At 48.3% G+C, this 16,826-nt stretch overlaps 9 protein-coding genes across 9 annotated transcripts; 3 read left to right on the plus strand and 6 right to left on the minus strand.

The window, feature by feature from the left end:
* Nucleotides 1-140: 140 nt before the first annotated feature.
* Nucleotides 141-1,622, minus strand: PPTG_06891 (hypothetical protein; the record flags this gene model as incomplete). The annotated part of the gene is made up of 1 exon (XM_008900938.1): nt 141-1,622. The coding sequence occupies one exon, from the start codon at nt 1,620-1,622 to the stop codon at nt 312-314; it is 1,311 nt and encodes a 436-aa protein (XP_008899186.1). The 3' UTR covers nt 141-311.
* Nucleotides 1,623-3,128: 1,506 nt separating this feature from the next.
* Nucleotides 3,129-4,059, minus strand: PPTG_21977 (hypothetical protein). Its single transcript, XM_008901145.1, has one exon. The coding sequence runs from the start codon at nt 4,029-4,031 to the stop codon at nt 3,195-3,197; it is 837 nt and encodes a 278-aa protein (XP_008899393.1). The 5' UTR covers nt 4,032-4,059; the 3' UTR covers nt 3,129-3,194.
* Nucleotides 4,060-4,086: 27 nt separating this feature from the next.
* PPTG_21978 (hypothetical protein) lies at nt 4,087-5,442 on the minus strand (the record flags this gene model as incomplete). Its single annotated transcript, XM_008901146.1, has 1 exon — nt 4,087-5,442. The coding sequence occupies one exon, from the start codon at nt 5,440-5,442 to the stop codon at nt 4,087-4,089; it is 1,356 nt and encodes a 451-aa protein (XP_008899394.1).
* Nucleotides 5,443-5,607: 165 nt separating this feature from the next.
* On the minus strand, nt 5,608-6,537 carry PPTG_06893 (hypothetical protein; the record flags this gene model as incomplete). The annotated part of the gene is made up of 1 exon (XM_008900939.1): nt 5,608-6,537. The coding sequence occupies one exon, from the start codon at nt 6,535-6,537 to the stop codon at nt 5,608-5,610; it is 930 nt and encodes a 309-aa protein (XP_008899187.1).
* A 134-nt stretch (nt 6,538-6,671) lies between these two features.
* On the plus strand, nt 6,672-8,194 carry PPTG_06894 (hypothetical protein; the record flags this gene model as incomplete). The annotated part of the gene is made up of 3 exons (XM_008900940.1): nt 6,672-6,739; nt 6,812-6,947; nt 6,986-8,194. 3 exons carry the CDS (start codon nt 6,672-6,674, stop codon nt 8,192-8,194), a joined length of 1,413 nt encoding a protein of 470 aa, XP_008899188.1.
* PPTG_06896 (hypothetical protein) lies at nt 8,183-10,122 on the minus strand. Its single transcript, XM_008900942.1, has one exon. The coding sequence runs from the start codon at nt 10,084-10,086 to the stop codon at nt 9,418-9,420; it is 669 nt and encodes a 222-aa protein (XP_008899190.1). The 5' UTR covers nt 10,087-10,122; the 3' UTR covers nt 8,183-9,417.
* Nucleotides 8,282-9,450, plus strand: PPTG_06895 (hypothetical protein). The gene is made up of 2 exons (XM_008900941.1): nt 8,282-8,666; nt 8,732-9,450. Exons 1-2 carry the CDS (start codon nt 8,311-8,313, stop codon nt 9,378-9,380), a joined length of 1,005 nt encoding a protein of 334 aa, XP_008899189.1. The 5' UTR covers nt 8,282-8,310; the 3' UTR covers nt 9,381-9,450.
* Nucleotides 10,123-14,758: 4,636 nt separating the features above from the next.
* PPTG_06897 (hypothetical protein) lies at nt 14,759-16,141 on the plus strand (the record flags this gene model as incomplete). The annotated part of the gene is made up of 3 exons (XM_008900943.1): nt 14,759-15,220; nt 15,316-15,588; nt 15,788-16,141. The coding sequence occupies 3 exons, from the start codon at nt 14,759-14,761 to the stop codon at nt 16,139-16,141; spliced, it is 1,089 nt and encodes a 362-aa protein (XP_008899191.1).
* A 289-nt stretch (nt 16,142-16,430) lies between these two features.
* PPTG_06898 (hypothetical protein) lies at nt 16,431-16,787 on the minus strand (the record flags this gene model as incomplete). The annotated part of the gene is made up of 1 exon (XM_008900944.1): nt 16,431-16,787. One exon carries the CDS (start codon nt 16,785-16,787, stop codon nt 16,431-16,433), a length of 357 nt encoding a protein of 118 aa, XP_008899192.1.
* Between the last annotated feature and the right edge of the window lie 39 nt (nt 16,788-16,826).

A 16,826-nucleotide genomic window follows, 5' to 3' on the forward strand; every position in this document is an offset into this window, starting at 1 on the left:
GCTAATTCGTGGAGGTCGAAGATTATGGAGTTTCATGGGAAACCTAATCCTGTGGGTCAGACTCGCAAACCTAGCCGGGTAACTGATCGAGACTGAATTTGAGGCATCAATTTCAGCACCTGATTATTCTCTCATTCTTACTGGTTGAGAGATGAAAAAATTATCAAAAAATATCAGAGACTGTCAGCTTTCCAGACCTGCAAAGCTCTTTGATTTTACGCTAGCCGTTTTCAATTTATGGGCCTGTGAAATGATCGACCTGTCAGCGGCCCTCAACTGGTTTAATTTATTAATGCAGCACCAACTAAGAATCAGCTGAAGTAACTCAGCGTGGGAATAGATCGAGTGATCTGCCGAGCCACAGCACGCGCCATTTCGATGTCGGGACCTAACATACTGGCGATGTCATAGTATCGTTCCAAGCTCTCGCGAATACCAGTACCGTTATCCTCTCCGCTGGAGGCCAGGACAGCAGAAAGCTTATGTCGCTTGATAGGTGCTTTGACGCACGGTAGGCCGATCGCTGCATCAGCACCAGCACTTGGTGACTGGTCGAGTAGTGTCCTGATCACCGCAAACGCCCTGCTAGGATTATTAATAATCACCGATTGGATGGTACCTTCGCTGTTAGTCGGGTCGGCGACCCAAAAAAACTGCCAATGCTTCCCAAAGTCGGTCAAGAGTGCCATCACCTGCTCAGCAACCATAATATCTAGTGCGATAAGCTCTGACACAGTCTGATTGATGGAGCTTGGTTTCACCTCTCGCTTTACTTCAATGATCAATCTCACGTCAGGCAGCAGCTTCACTTCGACTGGGTTCTCCAAGACCTGATCACTCAGTATGATCAAGTCGGTGCGTCCAACAAGAGTGATGTTGTGCCCTGGTACGTCAACCGAAAGAAGATCTTCCCCACCTTCTCCTTTTTCCACACCGCACACGCAAAGCTCGTTCCTCGCGAGCGCATCGTCGATGTTGACTTGCACGTACTCGCGATATCGATCACGTTGCTGTTCCTCGGCGAGCCAGATTTTGTCACCATGTTCATCGACTGTGTATGCCCACGGAAACGGTTGAGCACTGTTATCAGTCTTGAATTGAACCGCGCGGGAGGATCGCACTCTAACATGCAACGTATTCAAAAGACTCGAATTCGCGCTCGAGTGGCAAACCTTGCGTTTTCCCAGCCCAGTTTTGTTCAGTTGGTCGTACAGTCGGTCGAACTTATCAACGAGTTGATCCAACTTGGATGCCTCACTCACTGACCCACCAACCGCTTCCGGAACCACCACCAGCACGTGAACGGTCTTCTTCGTCGGAGCACCTTCAAATACGTCCCCAATATCGTCTGCTGGGTCCACTTCCACGTTCATCAGTGTCTTCACTTGCTCAGGAATAACCCCGCTTCGCATAGAGATCACACCAGGATCCTTCGATGAGAGCCACGCGCCGTCCGCCTTCTTCGCAAGGAAGAGCTGCAGGTCCTTGGCATCGCATGTGATCGTCTTTGAGTTCTTCCCCTTGATCGCGTCCTTCAATGCGGCAACCGACCCGCCATCGTCGATATCCACCTCGAACGCGCTTCCCGCCACCCCAACGATCGCACAGAAGAGCTTCACCATCTTCTGGAATGCGGAAGAAAGGAGGGAGAATTTCTGTTCGTACTTAAGCGGGACAAAGGCGCTTCAGACTTTTAACCAATGACGAGACAGTGCGGAAACTTCCTTTTGCATGTAATCCCTGTGTTGTTATTTGTGGTGCTTGGAGGTGTGGAGGAAACCTCCTTCGCACCAGACACTACTTAGCGGTGTTGTCGTTGTTCTCAACGGTTGACGCTCAGGAAGCTTTAAACCTACTCTCGCTGGTAAAATTACGGGAAGGAAAAAACTGCTGGTGTTCTGTTCCAGTATATACTACAAACAAGAACCATGCACAGCAAGGCCAAGGTAAGACCCTTACTTGAGCTCAGTTAGTTGTGGCGTTGATATGGCCTAATTGTTTAAAATCGTTCACGCTCGTACACTTAGAAGCTGCTGTGAAATCTTCAAGTGTTTCTACAATTTGTTTGAAGCAAGCAGCAAGATGAGTCGATGATTCTGCCGCTTTCTGCTGTGGGTGGCGTGAAGTGCGTCACGAAGATGGAGATGTAACAATCAGAAGCGTGGAATCGTTCCGATTTTCCGCTCGCACTGATGGATCTGCTGGATGATCTCCTTGAGACCCACCAAGAGCTGTCGAAGAAGTCGAAGAATCCGAGGAAGCCGAAGAAGCCGTTGATGGCGGAGCTGGAGATGAAGATAGCTCATGGCAAGGCAAGTTGATGTAAGCTGCAGAACGACAGACTATGCGAGAGCTTCGAGGCAGCGTCCGAATTCATGTGAGACTGTGCGTTCTTACCGTGTCAAGCAATGGACAAGAACCCGCAGTCTGCCCTTATGTGCGCCACAATTGCGTGTTTGCGATTTCACCCAGTCTGCCCTGGTTTGCGTTTGGCCAAACATGATCATGCAAGACGCACACTGTGCATTGGAGAGTGCATTGCAGTATAATTTTAAGAGCTGGAAGAGAAGGACAAGCAGGGAGACAAACTGAGACGGACATGTATCAGGTGCGCCAAACTTTCTTGTTCGCACATAGAGGGATGTTCAAAATGGTCTAATGATCTACACTGCTTTTGCCTTCTTCTCGTAGGAACTGCATGACAATACTCGGGTGGTTGCCTAGTCGTGGCCGTTTCTGAAACCTAACAACGACGCCAGTGACTTCGTTTGATTTCGACGGTGCCACCAGGGATGCATCACGAGGGTTTCCTCCCTGAAAACGAACAGAAATGAAGGCGCAGTCGTCGAAGTGTCAAAAGGCTTCCCATGTAAGGCTATCCGACTTGGATGTATCTCGTTGTTCGGTTCTTTCATTTTACTTTTTCGCGTTGTTATGTCCGTTCCAATATCATGTTAATTTACCGGCTCCAAGGCAGTTTATCGGGTGATGGCGAAATGTTGACGATGGTTGTTAACCTGTCACCAACACATCAAAAGCAAGTGAGAGTTTGTGTTTGCCAAGCGAGTGAATCAGTGCGAGCTCGGCAAACCCAAGAGACAGATCAAGTTCAAGAAGGATGGTGTGCGTCTCCTCTTCATGGGCCACTTTAGTATTCGTTAATCGATTCTTTGATAGTGCTAAACTGTATCGTGTCATTTAAGAAGTTGGTGCTTGAGGCAGTCGTTGATCTTGCAGGAACGACCTTCGAAGACGCACCGCTGGCAGTACCCGGAACGTTTGGGACTGCCTTGTCCTTTAAGACTGTGGCCATCTCCACGACTTCTGTACCTTGACGGACTCGTTGATTTTGAGGTTCTGGAACTGGCAGACGGAGATATCGCGGAGGTTTTCGATAGCGGAACAAGCAGTGTGTTGCCTCCGTCACTCTTCTGTTCGATGCCATTTTCCAGTGGCGATTGATCACGAGGTGAGTGCTTGCAATTTATCCTTGACAGTTCACTGCCGTTGCTGTCGCTATGAGTTCCTTGTAAAGGCTGGAGTGCTAGACTGGTAGAGGGTGGGGATGGTGGAGGAGTTGTCTGAGACGCAGAGTCGCGCAGCTTTTTAGCTTTATGATGGTGGTGGTGGCGTCGTGACGATGAAGGCTGCTGGGCGTAGATCAATGCAGCTGCCCGTGCAGATGACAGCGGAGTGAGCTCGAGTTCAGCTGCCGTGGAGGCTCGTGGGGTGGGTTTGTTGCCTCTTGCACTGGAAGAACGTGAGCTCTTCACCTCGTCGTCCGCCGCAGGTTGTCGCGGTGTTTTTCGTGGTGTTTTATTCGTTCGAGCGGTTGGCTGCGCTCCAGGGAGAACCAGCGGCGGCAGCATTGAACGCGATGATACCAACTGTTCGGTTGGGGTCTCGTCGATGACTCGGGGCGAGGGAATCGCTGGAGGTGCCGAAGACGGCGCTTTTTCCTTGAGCCTTGGCGTTCCGAGACCTCGCTTGCTCGTGTTCGGGCTCTGCCGTCTGCCACGACATGAAAACATGCGTCAGTGAGTCCACAATATACATACGAGTAAGGCAATCGAGTCAAAGATGTTCTCACCTTGGAGTCGGCTTCGTATTGGGTGGAGTCGCTCTTCCAGATAGAATCACTGGTAGAAAAGCCTGCGTGTCCTGCTCTGGCGATCGAGTTGATGCTATTGGCGTTTTCGTCTGTTCTTGTTCCGTTGTGGGCGAATTGATAGGCGTGTAGTCGTCATATCCGTCGTCATCGTCAGGTGGGGCCTCTTGACGGAGCGTATTTTCCTTTATTACTGGTAAGGTACTCTCGGAGGCAGCCTCTGAAGATTCTCCTGCTATGTTAGGGATTTTTAAAGCAGGTACGAGACTTGATGCATCAGGCTCCTCAGTCGTAGGTTGCGCTTCTTCGGCCTCGGTAGAATTGTTGTCTCCAATATCGATATCTGTTTCACCTTCCGGAGAATTGTCTACTACAGCATTTGCGTGCAGTTCTCCATTCACCGTTTCGGTAGGACATTGATTTGCATCAAGCATTGCTCGAGCGACGTTTTCCAAAGCTTTAGTGACTGCTTCATCAGCAGTTAATTTTGCAAGTTCGCGTGGATCGGCAATGATAGATTCACATCCTAGGGTAGAAGAAGCCTTTGAAGTTTCAGCAATTTCTTGTATCTCTGAAGTACTGGAGTCACCACTTGGTGTAGCTTTAGCAACAGCATGGGCAATTAGCTCACTGCGTACAGCTTGAGTGATCCAATCTGTGGCGTTGTGGAGTGCAATATCTTCTTTAGGGTCAAGACAATCAGAGACTAGCTCTTTTCCAACAGCCTCAGAGATCCACTCGGTGGCCCTTTCGACAGCTTGTATGATATCTTTCATCGCTTCGTCTGTCACAGCATCGACTGTGGCCTTCGCAAAAGTGTGGATAGTGTCGCTTGGCGTCCGATCCAATTGTTGTATCGTTTCTTCAACTTGAGATGGCATCAGGTTATCAGCAGGAAGCTGGATCAGTTCACCGTGCTCTTGGTCTAACAATTGCGTTGTCAATGTTTCAACTTGTGTCAATGCTTGCACTACTCCGTGAACGATCTCGTCAACTGTCGCTTTAGCTACAGCGTGAATACTCGACAACTGCACATTATCGGGTGGTGTATTGTCACCGAGGTTGAGAGCTTGAGTACTCAACGTTTCTAGTCCACTGTCACCACTAGCACTCACCGCCTGAGAAATAAGCTCGCCTCGCACTGCATCAGTGATCCATTGCGTTGCACCAGCGACGGCTTGTGTCAATGCTTGGACTGCTTCTTGAACAACCTCATCCACTGTAGTTTCAGCTATGGTGTGAATATTCAGGACACGTATCCCGTCCGGTGGCGTATTGTGGCCAAGGTTGAAAGCTGGAATACCAGTCTTCTCAATCTTGTCACCACCGCTCATGGAGAACCTGGTTTCTGCGCCGAAATGAGCTCTAGAATCGCCATCACACGGTTGAACTTCTCAAAAATAGCGATTTTCGGTGAATAAACAAAGCTATGAATGGGTGGGTACCGTCGTTCAGTTCACTATTTCTACTTAGTGTGAACATTTACTGCATGTAGTTAGTTATGCTGAATTTTGCCGCAATGTCTTTGGAGACAGAGGTCTACGCTGGGGCTTGTAAACTTCTCGTGGCGTTCGCTCTCGCGGCGTTCGTTCTCGCGGTGAAGGTTGTCTACTAGCAGGTCTGTTTCTTTGATCACCCTGGACTAGTATAGCCCGTACGCTTTGGACGAGGTCATTCTGGATGTTATAGTGGTCCGCTACAGTCAACACGGACTCGTATTGACGCCAAGCTGCATCGCGATCGCAGAGATGCTCGAGTTCGACTGCAAAGTTGTAATGTGCCACTAGCAGCAACTGAGCGACCTCGACGCTAAGTGCGTTCCCACAACTTGAAAGATGTGCCACTGCAGCCTTGGCATGTGCAGTGGCTGCAGCATGGCGGTGCAAGTGTGAGAGCACGGCGCATAAATTGAGTCGAGTGAGAGCGACCTCGGACGCTGGAATGGTGAGTTCAGTACCTTGCAACTTGAGCTGCAACTTCAACGCTCTTTCGAGAAAACCGACGGCTACAAGAGGCTTTCCAGTGTGTTTGGCATGGCAAGCGAGGTTGTTGAGCGTGATGAGGCGGAATACTCGTCGTCGACTCATATGTTGAGACTCTGCTAGACTGCGCAAGTAGCCGGTATGACGCGTATGCTGCTCTGCTCGCAGTAGAAGATCACCGCATTGCTCGATTGTGACGACGTCCTCAGGCGAGGATGTCTGTAGGGCTTTGATCGCAAGTGTGTTGCTCAGCAGCAGAAATTCTTCACACCCTTGCTGGAAGTGCACCGAGTGGATCCCGAATTGCTCTTTATGGTAAAAGATGAGCCGTTCTACGTCTTCAAGAGCGCGGTAGACTGCAGTGAAGGAAGATTGAGGATCGGCATCCAGGACTCGGACATTAACGAGCGCTGCAGCGAGTGCAACCATGACCTCTTGCTCGGTCATCTGAGATACTTGGAGAGTGACGCCCTTGAACGATGCACCGAAGATAAAATATGGGACGTTGATGCCTAGCTATTTTAATTAAGGTGTCGTAAAACTAACACCTTCTCAGTGCTAACATTGCTGAAGGTGACGAGATGACGGAAGTCATGGACGTCTTGCAGCGCTTGAGAGAGCTGGGCTTCCAGCATGGGCGATATCAAAGGTGCAGCGGTGATAAAAGTATGAGGTGATTTTGTCATTTAGTTCTAACTTTTTGTTGCTACTGAACAAATAGCAAGTTCTTAGTTCGCCATGAACCAAAGACTCAACGAACCAAGAGAATCCGCCGTGGATCTCCTTGGGAATCAACATTTATGCGGAAGTCTAAAGCTGAAAAGAGGGCGAGTTCCCAAGAAATCGGTCAAATATCCGTACACATTGTAAAACTAAGTTTCCTTCTGCGTTACAGGATATCATCTTACGGCCGTGGGAGTATCCGATGGCAGCTCAAAACCTCTCCGTTATCCTCATCCAAAAGCGCGTGCGTGGTATGCTCTGTCGCTCAGCCAATGGACGTCAACAAGTGTCCAAGAAGATGAATATCGGTCGTGCCCGCAGTCCAATGCAGCAGTTTGTCACGAGAGGAGGGAAGTATTCCGATGAGCGTGGCTTTCGTACGTTTGTCGCTACAAAAATCCAAGCCTGGTTTCGGATGCAGAGACTGCGCTGGCGAGGAACACTCGAGCGCTATCCGCTCTACCACATCGCAGCACTTCAGCTCCAGTACGCCTGGAAAACGTACTCGCACCACAAAATGTACCAACGACAAGCGCGCAGCATCAACCCGGCAATGACGCCTATAGATCGCGCTGCGTTGTGCATTCAGACCAACTGGAAGAGCTACACACATCGACGCATTTTCCGATACTATCGCGATCTCCTCACATTCCGCAGTACCGGAGACCCAGCACGAATGCTGCGAGCTATCAACCCTTCGGAAGCGTCTCTACTAGACGCTTCTATGGGCGCACATGTCCGATTCCGTCTCGGAGGTCTCGCGTTTCCTCCCACTATCTACTACAAGATCTTCACTCGTAAACCCGTATGCGATCTAGGTGCGTTTAGTCCTAAGAATTACACCGTAACTCGTCAAAGTGGTCCGGTGAGTCACTCGCACGCTAAGCGTCACACCACGTACATCCGAGTGGGCAATTCGTACTATAGAGCGCGACAGCAAGCGGAAAACACTCGGCTATGGTATTGTCGTCTCGAGAATAATGGCTGGCGGCCAGTGACTGCCAAAGTGCTGGCCGAAGCCAACGCAGACCCCATCGCTCAAGCCACGGGCAGTCGTCGCGCTGTCGACGAATTCCACTACTCGAAACTTGTGCGACAACAAGATCGCGAACGTGCTCGTCGCCACAAGAAGCGACTGTGGATGCAGAAACTCTACACACAAGGACTGCTCACTGCAGCGGACCGTCCCGAGGAGCTACGGGACGAAGATCAAACTGTCAAACAGCCGTCGCTGCTATTCGACGTGGACTTTGAGGACGAAAACTGGGAGGCTGAGGCCGAAGAAATGTTCCAATGGGCGTCTGCGCTCGACTATGACGAGTACGTCGACAACTGGTATGAACTTGGTGGCACTGCTGCTACGGACGATGAGCTGCAATAGGATGGCTATGTTGAAGTTAACATGGCTACACGTTTTCGTACTTAACACGAATCATTGTCTGGTACACTGTACCACATCACACGAACCACAAGCACTATCACTGGAACCACGTCAAGATGCTCCGCCTGCAGCATCGGTTGCGCGCTTCTCCTGGCCACCTGCGGCGTTTTCAGCACACAGCGGCCTCGGCTTCATCTTCGCCGGCGTCTTCTTCCACTACCTCCAATTCCACGGGCTCTGATTCGAGCTCTGGCACTGGCGGTAGTGGGGAGGAGCCACCCAAGTACAAACCTGGCTGGTTCAGCCGCAACCCGGGTGTGACGCTGGGCGGCATCCTGTTGGGTATCGGTTTCTACATTTACCGTGGCTCGCGCGGCAAGAAGAACTTCGAGGCCCTGCAGAATCCCATTGCAGAGGCGGCCGTCATCTCGCCCTACGAGGCTTGGGAACTGCGGTCCAGTAACAATATCACGTACGACTGCAAGACTGTTAGGCTTTGAACTAGAGGTTTAACGCTCCTGTGACTATGTGATACAGACCCACGGTTTTTGAGGATGTGCGGGCCGGTGTGACCAGGGCTTTTCCGGCCGGCAAGGCCACGATGCAGCACTTTGACCAATATCTGGGCTTCAAGCTGGGACAGGCCTGTCCGACGGGAGTGAGCAAAGCTTACCACTTGGAGCGACTGCTGCTGAGTCTCGAGACGGACGCAGACCGCAAGAGCGACGTGGACGCGCAGATGGTGGCGTTCTCTATGGCAGTTAAGGGCGCTGTGGATGAGCGCCTGCGGATCCTGTTCAACTTGGCCACGAACGCGCCGGCGGGTGAAGCGCTGAGCACGAATGAGGACGAGAAGAAGGAGGAGAGCGACACTCGCGAGATGACCCAGGAGCAGCTAAAGCGCCTACTACATCTGCTACTGGAGACGTACCAGATCCCGTCCGAGAAGCGCGTACTGGCCGTGGAAGACGCCAAGTACCCGTTCCAGGAGTACATCGCAGCGACACCGTCTGACATGCTCAAGTCGGCGGTGCAGGCGCAGGTAAAGGACAAGAAGATCACGGAAGAGGAGGCGTGTGACCGCCAGGCGTACACGTTCGAGGCCTTCTCACAGATCATGCGGGGCAAGACTGTGTGTCTCTGGGGCGAGTGCTTCTCCAACAGCAAGAAGAAGATGAAGAACTAGGCTAGGCAGACTAGACTCTGTTCCACAATACAGACCTTTAGGGCACACTACTCGATGGTCCAGACCTCGCTGTCTCAGTACGTCTGTTCTGCTCCATGTAAGCGAGCCGCATCATCGGATGAGCCTCCACCTGGTTCATTTCCTGCAACACCGAGGCCACACTGTGCCGTAGCTGGTGGAACTGCTTGATCGGCACGTAAATTGTCCTCGACCTGCCGTCCGACGTCTGTAGACGCAACAGAATGCGCTGTCCCGAGTCCTTAGCCACTTTCCAGTGCAGCTGCTGCACTCTCGGTAGCGAGAACGTCGCACTCGCCGCCATATCGTTCAGTCTGTTCCAATAGGTCGCCAGCAGCTGCCGGAATCGCGGCGCGAAGGCCTCGGGGAGGCTCTGGAGCACAGTCTGCTCCATCTTGAGCGACGATGGCTGGGTCGTCTCGTTGTCCCCTACTGTAGGCAACAGGAACGACATGTGCTCACGTGACGCCGCCTCCAGTAGCCTCCGCAGGATAGCGGAGAGAGTCACGAAGTCGCGCTGCTCAGCGCTGGGAACGCCACTGGCCACGCTCTCGGCCTCAGCATCGTTTTGACAGCACAGGACCATAGCCAGCTGCATGGACAGGCCCAGGTGACGCGCTACAAAAGCCTCGCCGACGTCGCTAACCAGCGACTTCCACTCGCGGGCGGCTACGATGAAGTTGTCCATTATCCGGAAGCTGGATATGTGTAACAAGAAAAAAAACTCGTTTTTCAAAAACGACTTAAAAATACGAAATACGATGGCGTTTGGTTTGTAAAAAAAAATGTAGAAACAATTTTCCGTGTCAAGTATACTAAATATGTTTTGTTTTTAATGACACAATTATTGGTCCAGTTAAAAACAGTAGACAGCATAATGAATATACCACGTACAAAACTCACAAAGAGCTATGTGATCGTGTCAGTACAGTATTGTACTACCTTGTAACCCTTGATAAAAATCTCAAGCGAAGACGCTAACTTTTAATTTTCTTTTGTACCTTTAATGTTCAAGATGATTATTAACAAGCACTTCACAACCCAACTGCAGGTTCCCAGGTAGGTCGGGCCTGATGTAAGTTCTCGCCAGCAGTTGGTTGGGCGAGCAAACACTATATAGTATATATATGCTTTTTCTGTCTTAAACGATGGCTTAGACGCTTGCTAGTCTAATCAATACAATAATTCAGGAGGTGTGAACCCAAGGCGATTCGAACTTGTCGTTCAGGTGGTGCCACTGATTTGGATGTGAACACAACATTACTTCCTTCTTTGATAAATTGACACTTGTTAAAGAGTAAAATAAGCGTTGTACTATTGTTTTGTGTCCCCGCCAAAAAATATCACAGTCTAAGCACTCTGTTCTTCTATCCACCGCTTGTGCTTAAGCGATCGAACGTGAACATGACGATTTGCAGCAGAATATTTACCGCCACACTCGCAATTGGATCGAGTTGCCAGCCGCTCCTTAGAAATTGCTTCTCATCGTTGCTTATTGGCTTTATAATATTGCTTGTTTTAGGCTCCAATGTTGTCTTTATTATTTTCTCGATAATCCTTCTTACGCAGATGATCTATCGTAAATGAATTATTCTTATTCACTGCTCATTTTCTAAATTTTGCAATCCAGAGCTGTTCATATTCTTGAAGATGCTGTTGGTCGACAACCTAATACTCTTTTACAAGAGTGATCTTGAATTTATCAATTCCATAAGCTCGAAAGTATTGAAAGATTGACATATGCATATGTTTGCCTTCAACCCAGCGTCGAAAGTTATTTTATGTCCTTGCCAACGCCATGATAATTTGTTGATAGTAGAACCATATATAGCATAGGTCACTTTCAAGATGAATGATTCTGTAGACTCGGCCAATCATTTTAATTCTCAAATTGGATTCCCAAATTTTATAGCTTCTACATATTGATAAAATAATCATTAAAATAATAATATATATTATTATTTTTATTTTAATTATAATAAATTTTATTTATCAGAAAAACCGCGTTCCGAACCGGTTCCAACACGATGTACTACTTATAGAGCTGCTGTGGTGCTTCAATTCTATAGTGAATTGCAATTATTTGACGAATTGTGGAAAAACTGGTTCCAAAATTTTCGGAACCAAATTTTAATAACTAGAAGGGCTGTGGTTACATTGACATCTTTTGTTGGTGCTCGGGTTCCGAGTTCATATACTATATACAGTATATATCTAAACATATATACATTAAAATGTAAATATAGTGGGTAGGGTATAGAGGAGAAAGAAGATATAGAGACACAGTGTAGCGATTTTTTTGTGGAACTTGGGAACTCAGTCCCGCATTGTGTATAAGACTTACCATGATCATAATAGTTGATGTTACGGTAGAAGGTAGCGCAGGCGCATAATTGGTTTCGGGGTGCTCTCCGAGTTTCGTGATGGAGATGGTGTGTCTTGGAAGCAAATTGCGAAGTGAAGACTACGGAAAACAAAAGATAGTACAAACATTTCGTTGGCTTGGCCTGTTCGTGGAACAGTGGTTTTCTTCTGATTTGATAGATCTCTATGGTGCATGTATAAACAAAATCACTGTAACTGGCTTTGTCCTAGCAACAGGTGAATGGGGTTAAAGATATCAATTTAACTTTATACAGTAAACAATCATTAGGTTTCTAAAAACATCGTCTACGAGATCGAAAAGGGCGAGTCCTAAAAAGCTTGGATCAAATTGTGACCAGAAAAAAGTCTAGATTTATCCTGGACCTCTCCGCGGTCGCGTGCAAAAAAAGACCAGATTTCATTTGATGACAAGAAAAATTTGGAGAATATGCAGAACTAAGGAAAAACTCTGTTTCATTATGTCGGAGCATTACCTTCACAGCGATTATTCGCAGCAAAAAACTAATACCCAGTTCACTGACCAGTGTCTTGTAGTCTATCGCTAAGCTCGGAGGCGACAACGGTCAAAGGGATCTCACTCACTCCCGCAGCAGTCGACCGAAGCAGCCTCGAAAGTATTCGTTGCTGCGATCGTTCTTTCGAGGGTCATATCCAGGATTCGGCGTAGAGACACTCTGGCGTTTGATTCGGCACTGACTTGGACCACCCACAGTGCGATGACGAAAAACGCAGCCCTGATAAGGAACCTATCGCTCGAAGTTGAATGAGTCGGGCGTTATAAGTGTTTCTGTCATTTCGGGTAAAATGGAGAAATAAACGTCGAGAAGAAGAAGCCCTACAGAGACCACACTCTAAGTAAATCTATCCCAGAAAGCCAGGAATCAAATGCGATATTACGCATACTAAGGAGACCAAATATCCAGATAAATCCACGTTTTCGTATGTGTGGAGGGGAAGAATTTGTCACTCGTGTGGTTCAACACTTGTGTGGAGATCGACGCAAAAATTTATTACAATCGCACCACAGAACGGACTTCTTACCGACTTCTCCACTGGGGCGTTGGGTCCCAGAGTCAGAGGTTCGAATCACCACAGGAAACGTACGTGTACGACAACCACCACAAATATTATTTTCTTATCACCAGATCAATTGAAACGCATTGTGTATAAAACCTACCATGATCATAATAGTTGATGTTACGTCAGGTGACACCTGACGTAACATGGACCGGTTCAATTCAGGTTTCAGAACTTTACGCACAACTGAATTCTCTGGATTTTATATCCAGAGTCCTATGCGGGATCCGAGCAACGTACCCAAAGCGCCCATTAATATATCCCCTTTGAATCGGATCAGGTACAAGTTGAATTTGCATTTTAAAAAACTCTTTGCTAATATATCCTTTAAATAATTATGAAATTTATGTGTGTTGACCCATCCAGGTCTAGGGTTCGTTCAAGCAACACTTACTACAGATAGTACTTCGAAGTACTGTAGATACTAAAAAAAAATAATCTGCTTTCGGGCTCATTCGAGCAACATGCAATAAAAGTTACATTGTGGAAAACCGCGTGATATCTTGTTGAGAATTTGAAGCTCTTCCAGCGAAATGTCAATCCTTTTTTCGAGTTTTATCGTGAAAAGATCGCCAAATTCTCTCTGCGGCGATAAATGTCTTCATTTTGCATTGTGATAGCCCAAGCATTAGTTTTAGCAACGGACGTAATGAGCTACATATTGCTTCGACAGCAACAAATAATCAACCAACTAGCTTGGTGGATAGTTCTCGAGCAGAAAGAGTGCGAGCAAATACATATTAACTGTGGTTTACTTCACCTTCCTACGTCGATGTATCCATTCTTATAAACTCCAAAAAGCGCCAATAAAATCCAGAGCTTCTCCGGGCGCCAGCACGGCTTTGTTATGATAACTAGAATCACTCTGGTGATCTCTCATTCAGAGTGACAAGTTCCGAGGTTCCGAAGAATTCACATTAGGATTGCGTAACATTCCCCGATCTCTCTATAAGCGTAAGCTACTGGACGGACGTAATGGATTAGGTTACATTGTCCGCTCAACCTGTGCATAACATGGCATCTAGAGTACTCTTAGACCCCCTTAGAGACCACGTTAATGTACTACATGGTATAATACCCTATATCTCATGCATACCATCTGCCCACGTCACTCGTTCATCTCATCATGTACGTTCCATGTCGAGACAAGCCAGTTATCTGGAAACAGAGCTGTAAGCAATTGGACCAGTTCGCTCCGTCAGAGTAAAGGGGTGGCCGTCAAGGACAATGTCTGCAAGGACAGACACAGGGATAAAGTTCGGACGAAAATGAAAATGGGCAGGAAGAGCCCGGAGAGTGAGGAACACCGCCTGCGGTACCGTCTTCGCAGACGTATGCGCTTTACTTTGCAATATTTTTACAATTACCTCTGAACATCACTCACACTGCAAGTGCAATGAATACAAATTTCGGCCAATAGATGAATGCATAACAATATACTTGAATTCAGTGTATTAGACCGCATCTTTGTTGCCAATGCCGGAGAGCTAGCTAGCATATCATTGGACAATTTGCGCGATGGCGACGAAGCGTCCTCGGTTGGACGCAGAAGACGACCCAGGACCAAACTCGCAAGTGAAAAACTCGAAGATATCTTATTGGAGCTCTAACAGAGACAAAGCGACGACGTCAAGATGTGGCTGCACGACGTGCAGCAAACGCTGACAAAGACGTAAGTGTTGTCAAGATTTCGCTCAAGTCGTTCTGCACCGAGCAATCCAAGGCGTTGCCGTGGGAGGAGATGCTAAAAGACATGAACAAGATGGTCTTAGAGGCGTATGTGCTTGCGAACACGCACATCGTCCGACTTTGTCATCTCCGACTCCCCGTTGAACCGCTGACGCAAAACTTCTTTCACCAATGCCTGTCGACCGTTCCAAGCGGACGACTGCTCGGCAATGAACACTTTAGAGCCTCTGCACAACTTGTGGCATGCTGCAGGAGTTCCACGCGCAAGCAATCGACACATTGTTCGAGGATGGCAACACAACGCAGCGCTACGAATGAAGACGAACTCCGAGAACGCTGTCACGCTCAATTTCTACCGACGGCTTCTCAAGCAAATCAAGCGTTCGTATTACATCGACAAAAGTGAAGCGTACTTGATGTTGAAGAGCATTCTGGATCCCGTGTACGATGACGACGACGTTGAGGTACTGGCGTGGAGTGCGCGTATCCCACGCAAGAGCAACGGCTACATCGACGACAAACCGCATCTGCTTCTTCCACTGACGTTCATATTTCTGTCGGATATCGAAGAGTGGAATCATCGAAATCGAGAAATCTGGGGATATGAAGATTTTCGTCATTTCAGTCTTCTTCCAACCAAGAAGGGCTCGAGTGCAGTCATTTCACGATGTGTAATCTCGGACTTCCTGCATTGTTGAAGCGCGCTGACATTGCTGTGCCAAATGAAGACGTTTGGATTGCGGAGGCAGACTCTTGGTGACGGAAGCTCTTCAAGATCGAGAAGTTCGAAACTGTCAACCGCAAGTTTTCTGGTGTGATTGAGACGGACGGCAAGGCTGTGGGCATCGTTATGCGCAAGCCGAAGCGAGAGATCGTTGAAACCGCGCTTGACGAGAAGGACTACGATGTGTTGTGGGGTCTTGATCCCGGTCGACGTGATCTGTTTGTGGCGACGAACCAATTCCGTGAAAAGATCTTCTGCACGACTCGAAAGTTTTATGAAGACGCTCACTACAAGAAGAGCAACCAGGAAACGAAGGTCTGGCAAGAGAAACGTTTTCGAAGCTGTGCGCAACATGCCGACAAAGAAGACTGCCTCGCTCGAACAACTTGAAGCTTCTGTGAAGTTCATGACTCCTCGTATGGACTTACAGTTGGAGTTTCGCATGCACAAGCCTTTGTCAGAGGTTGACTGCTCAAGCGGGAAGGCGAACGATTGTTGGCTTCGGTGACTGGAGCAACACCGACGTGAGCGGCAAATCAAGAAGTGTCCGGCGGGTCCAGTTAACCCATTCCGACGAGAGCTGAAGAATCACTGTCGCGTAGAATCGATTGACGAGTTTCGAACAAGCAAGCTTCACTCGGTGTGTCATCGCGAAATGAAGAATCAGTACAGCAAGCGTCTATGCAAGAAGGATGGCGTCGAGCGTACGTTGAAGGTCCACAGTGTACTCCATTGCACCAACAATGGCTGTCACGGTATGACTGTGAATCGAGACGAGAACGCTTCGAAGAACATGCTGATGCTTCTGATCGAGTGCAAGCTTCGTAGTCAACCGAGATCACTCGCGTTTTCAAGACCGAGAATGTGAAAACAACGGCAAGTGTCCACGGGTGCCTCGATGCAGCAATGTGTCGAGGAGGCTCGTAGCAATCTCTCTAGCGCAGCCTGCTCAGGCATTATTATCGTGTTTGCTCTATAGAGTACGTAGGCGCCAGACAAGCAATTCGAAACACAGCTCTATGCATAAATTGTTATCACATGACTGAAAATAGTCATCAATGAGTTGTGACGTGAAAAAAAAAAAATCAACGTCCTCGACTTTTCCGAAACATCTCAAGTGCCCCGTCGATGGATTACACGTACAGTACTATACTGCACTACTTCTTTTGGTGGTTGATAAAGCTTAAGGCTAACAGCCCCAGCATCCGGTACACCGCAATAAAACCCAAGAAGAAGCCGAAATTTTCCCAGATCTCGCCGTGCTTCATCAGGAAGACGTCCCCAAGGTAGTCCTTCACTTTCATGTTCTCTGGAAGCGAAGGTGGCAACCCAGTCATGACATGACATCCAACTTCTGAACCGTCCCCGTCACTAGGGCAGTCTCCAAACACCAGAGATGCGACCAAAGCCAGCGAGTACTTGTGTGGTGTAATGTAGTAGAGCCACTTGTACCCTTGATGGCCTGTTCGTGGAACAGTGGTTTTCTTCTGATTTGATAGATCTCTATGGTGCATGTATAAACAAAATCACTGTAACTGGCTTTGTCCTAGCAA

The sequence above is a fragment of the Phytophthora parasitica genome, assembly GCF_000247585.1.
Source record: "Phytophthora parasitica INRA-310 unplaced genomic scaffold supercont2.10, whole genome shotgun sequence".
Classification (NCBI taxonomy): domain Eukaryota; phylum Oomycota; class Peronosporomycetes; order Peronosporales; family Peronosporaceae; genus Phytophthora; species Phytophthora nicotianae.

Bases quoted from the DNA above. Each gene is read 5' to 3' on its own strand.
- PPTG_21977 (XM_008901145.1), bottom strand. From the start codon at position 4,031: ATGTTTTCATGTCGTGGCAGACGGCAGAGCCCGAACACGAGCAAGCGA.
- PPTG_06895 (XM_008900941.1), top strand. From the start codon at position 8,311: ATGCTCCGCCTGCAGCATCGGTTGCGCGCTTCTCCTGGCCACCTGCGG. The intron at 8,667-8,731 runs GTACGACTGCAA...TATGTGATACAG, and splicing joins CGGTCCAGTAACAATATCAC to ACCCACGGTTTTTGAGGATG.
- PPTG_06896 (XM_008900942.1), bottom strand. From the start codon at position 10,086: ATGGACAACTTCATCGTAGCCGCCCGCGAGTGGAAGTCGCTGGTTAGC.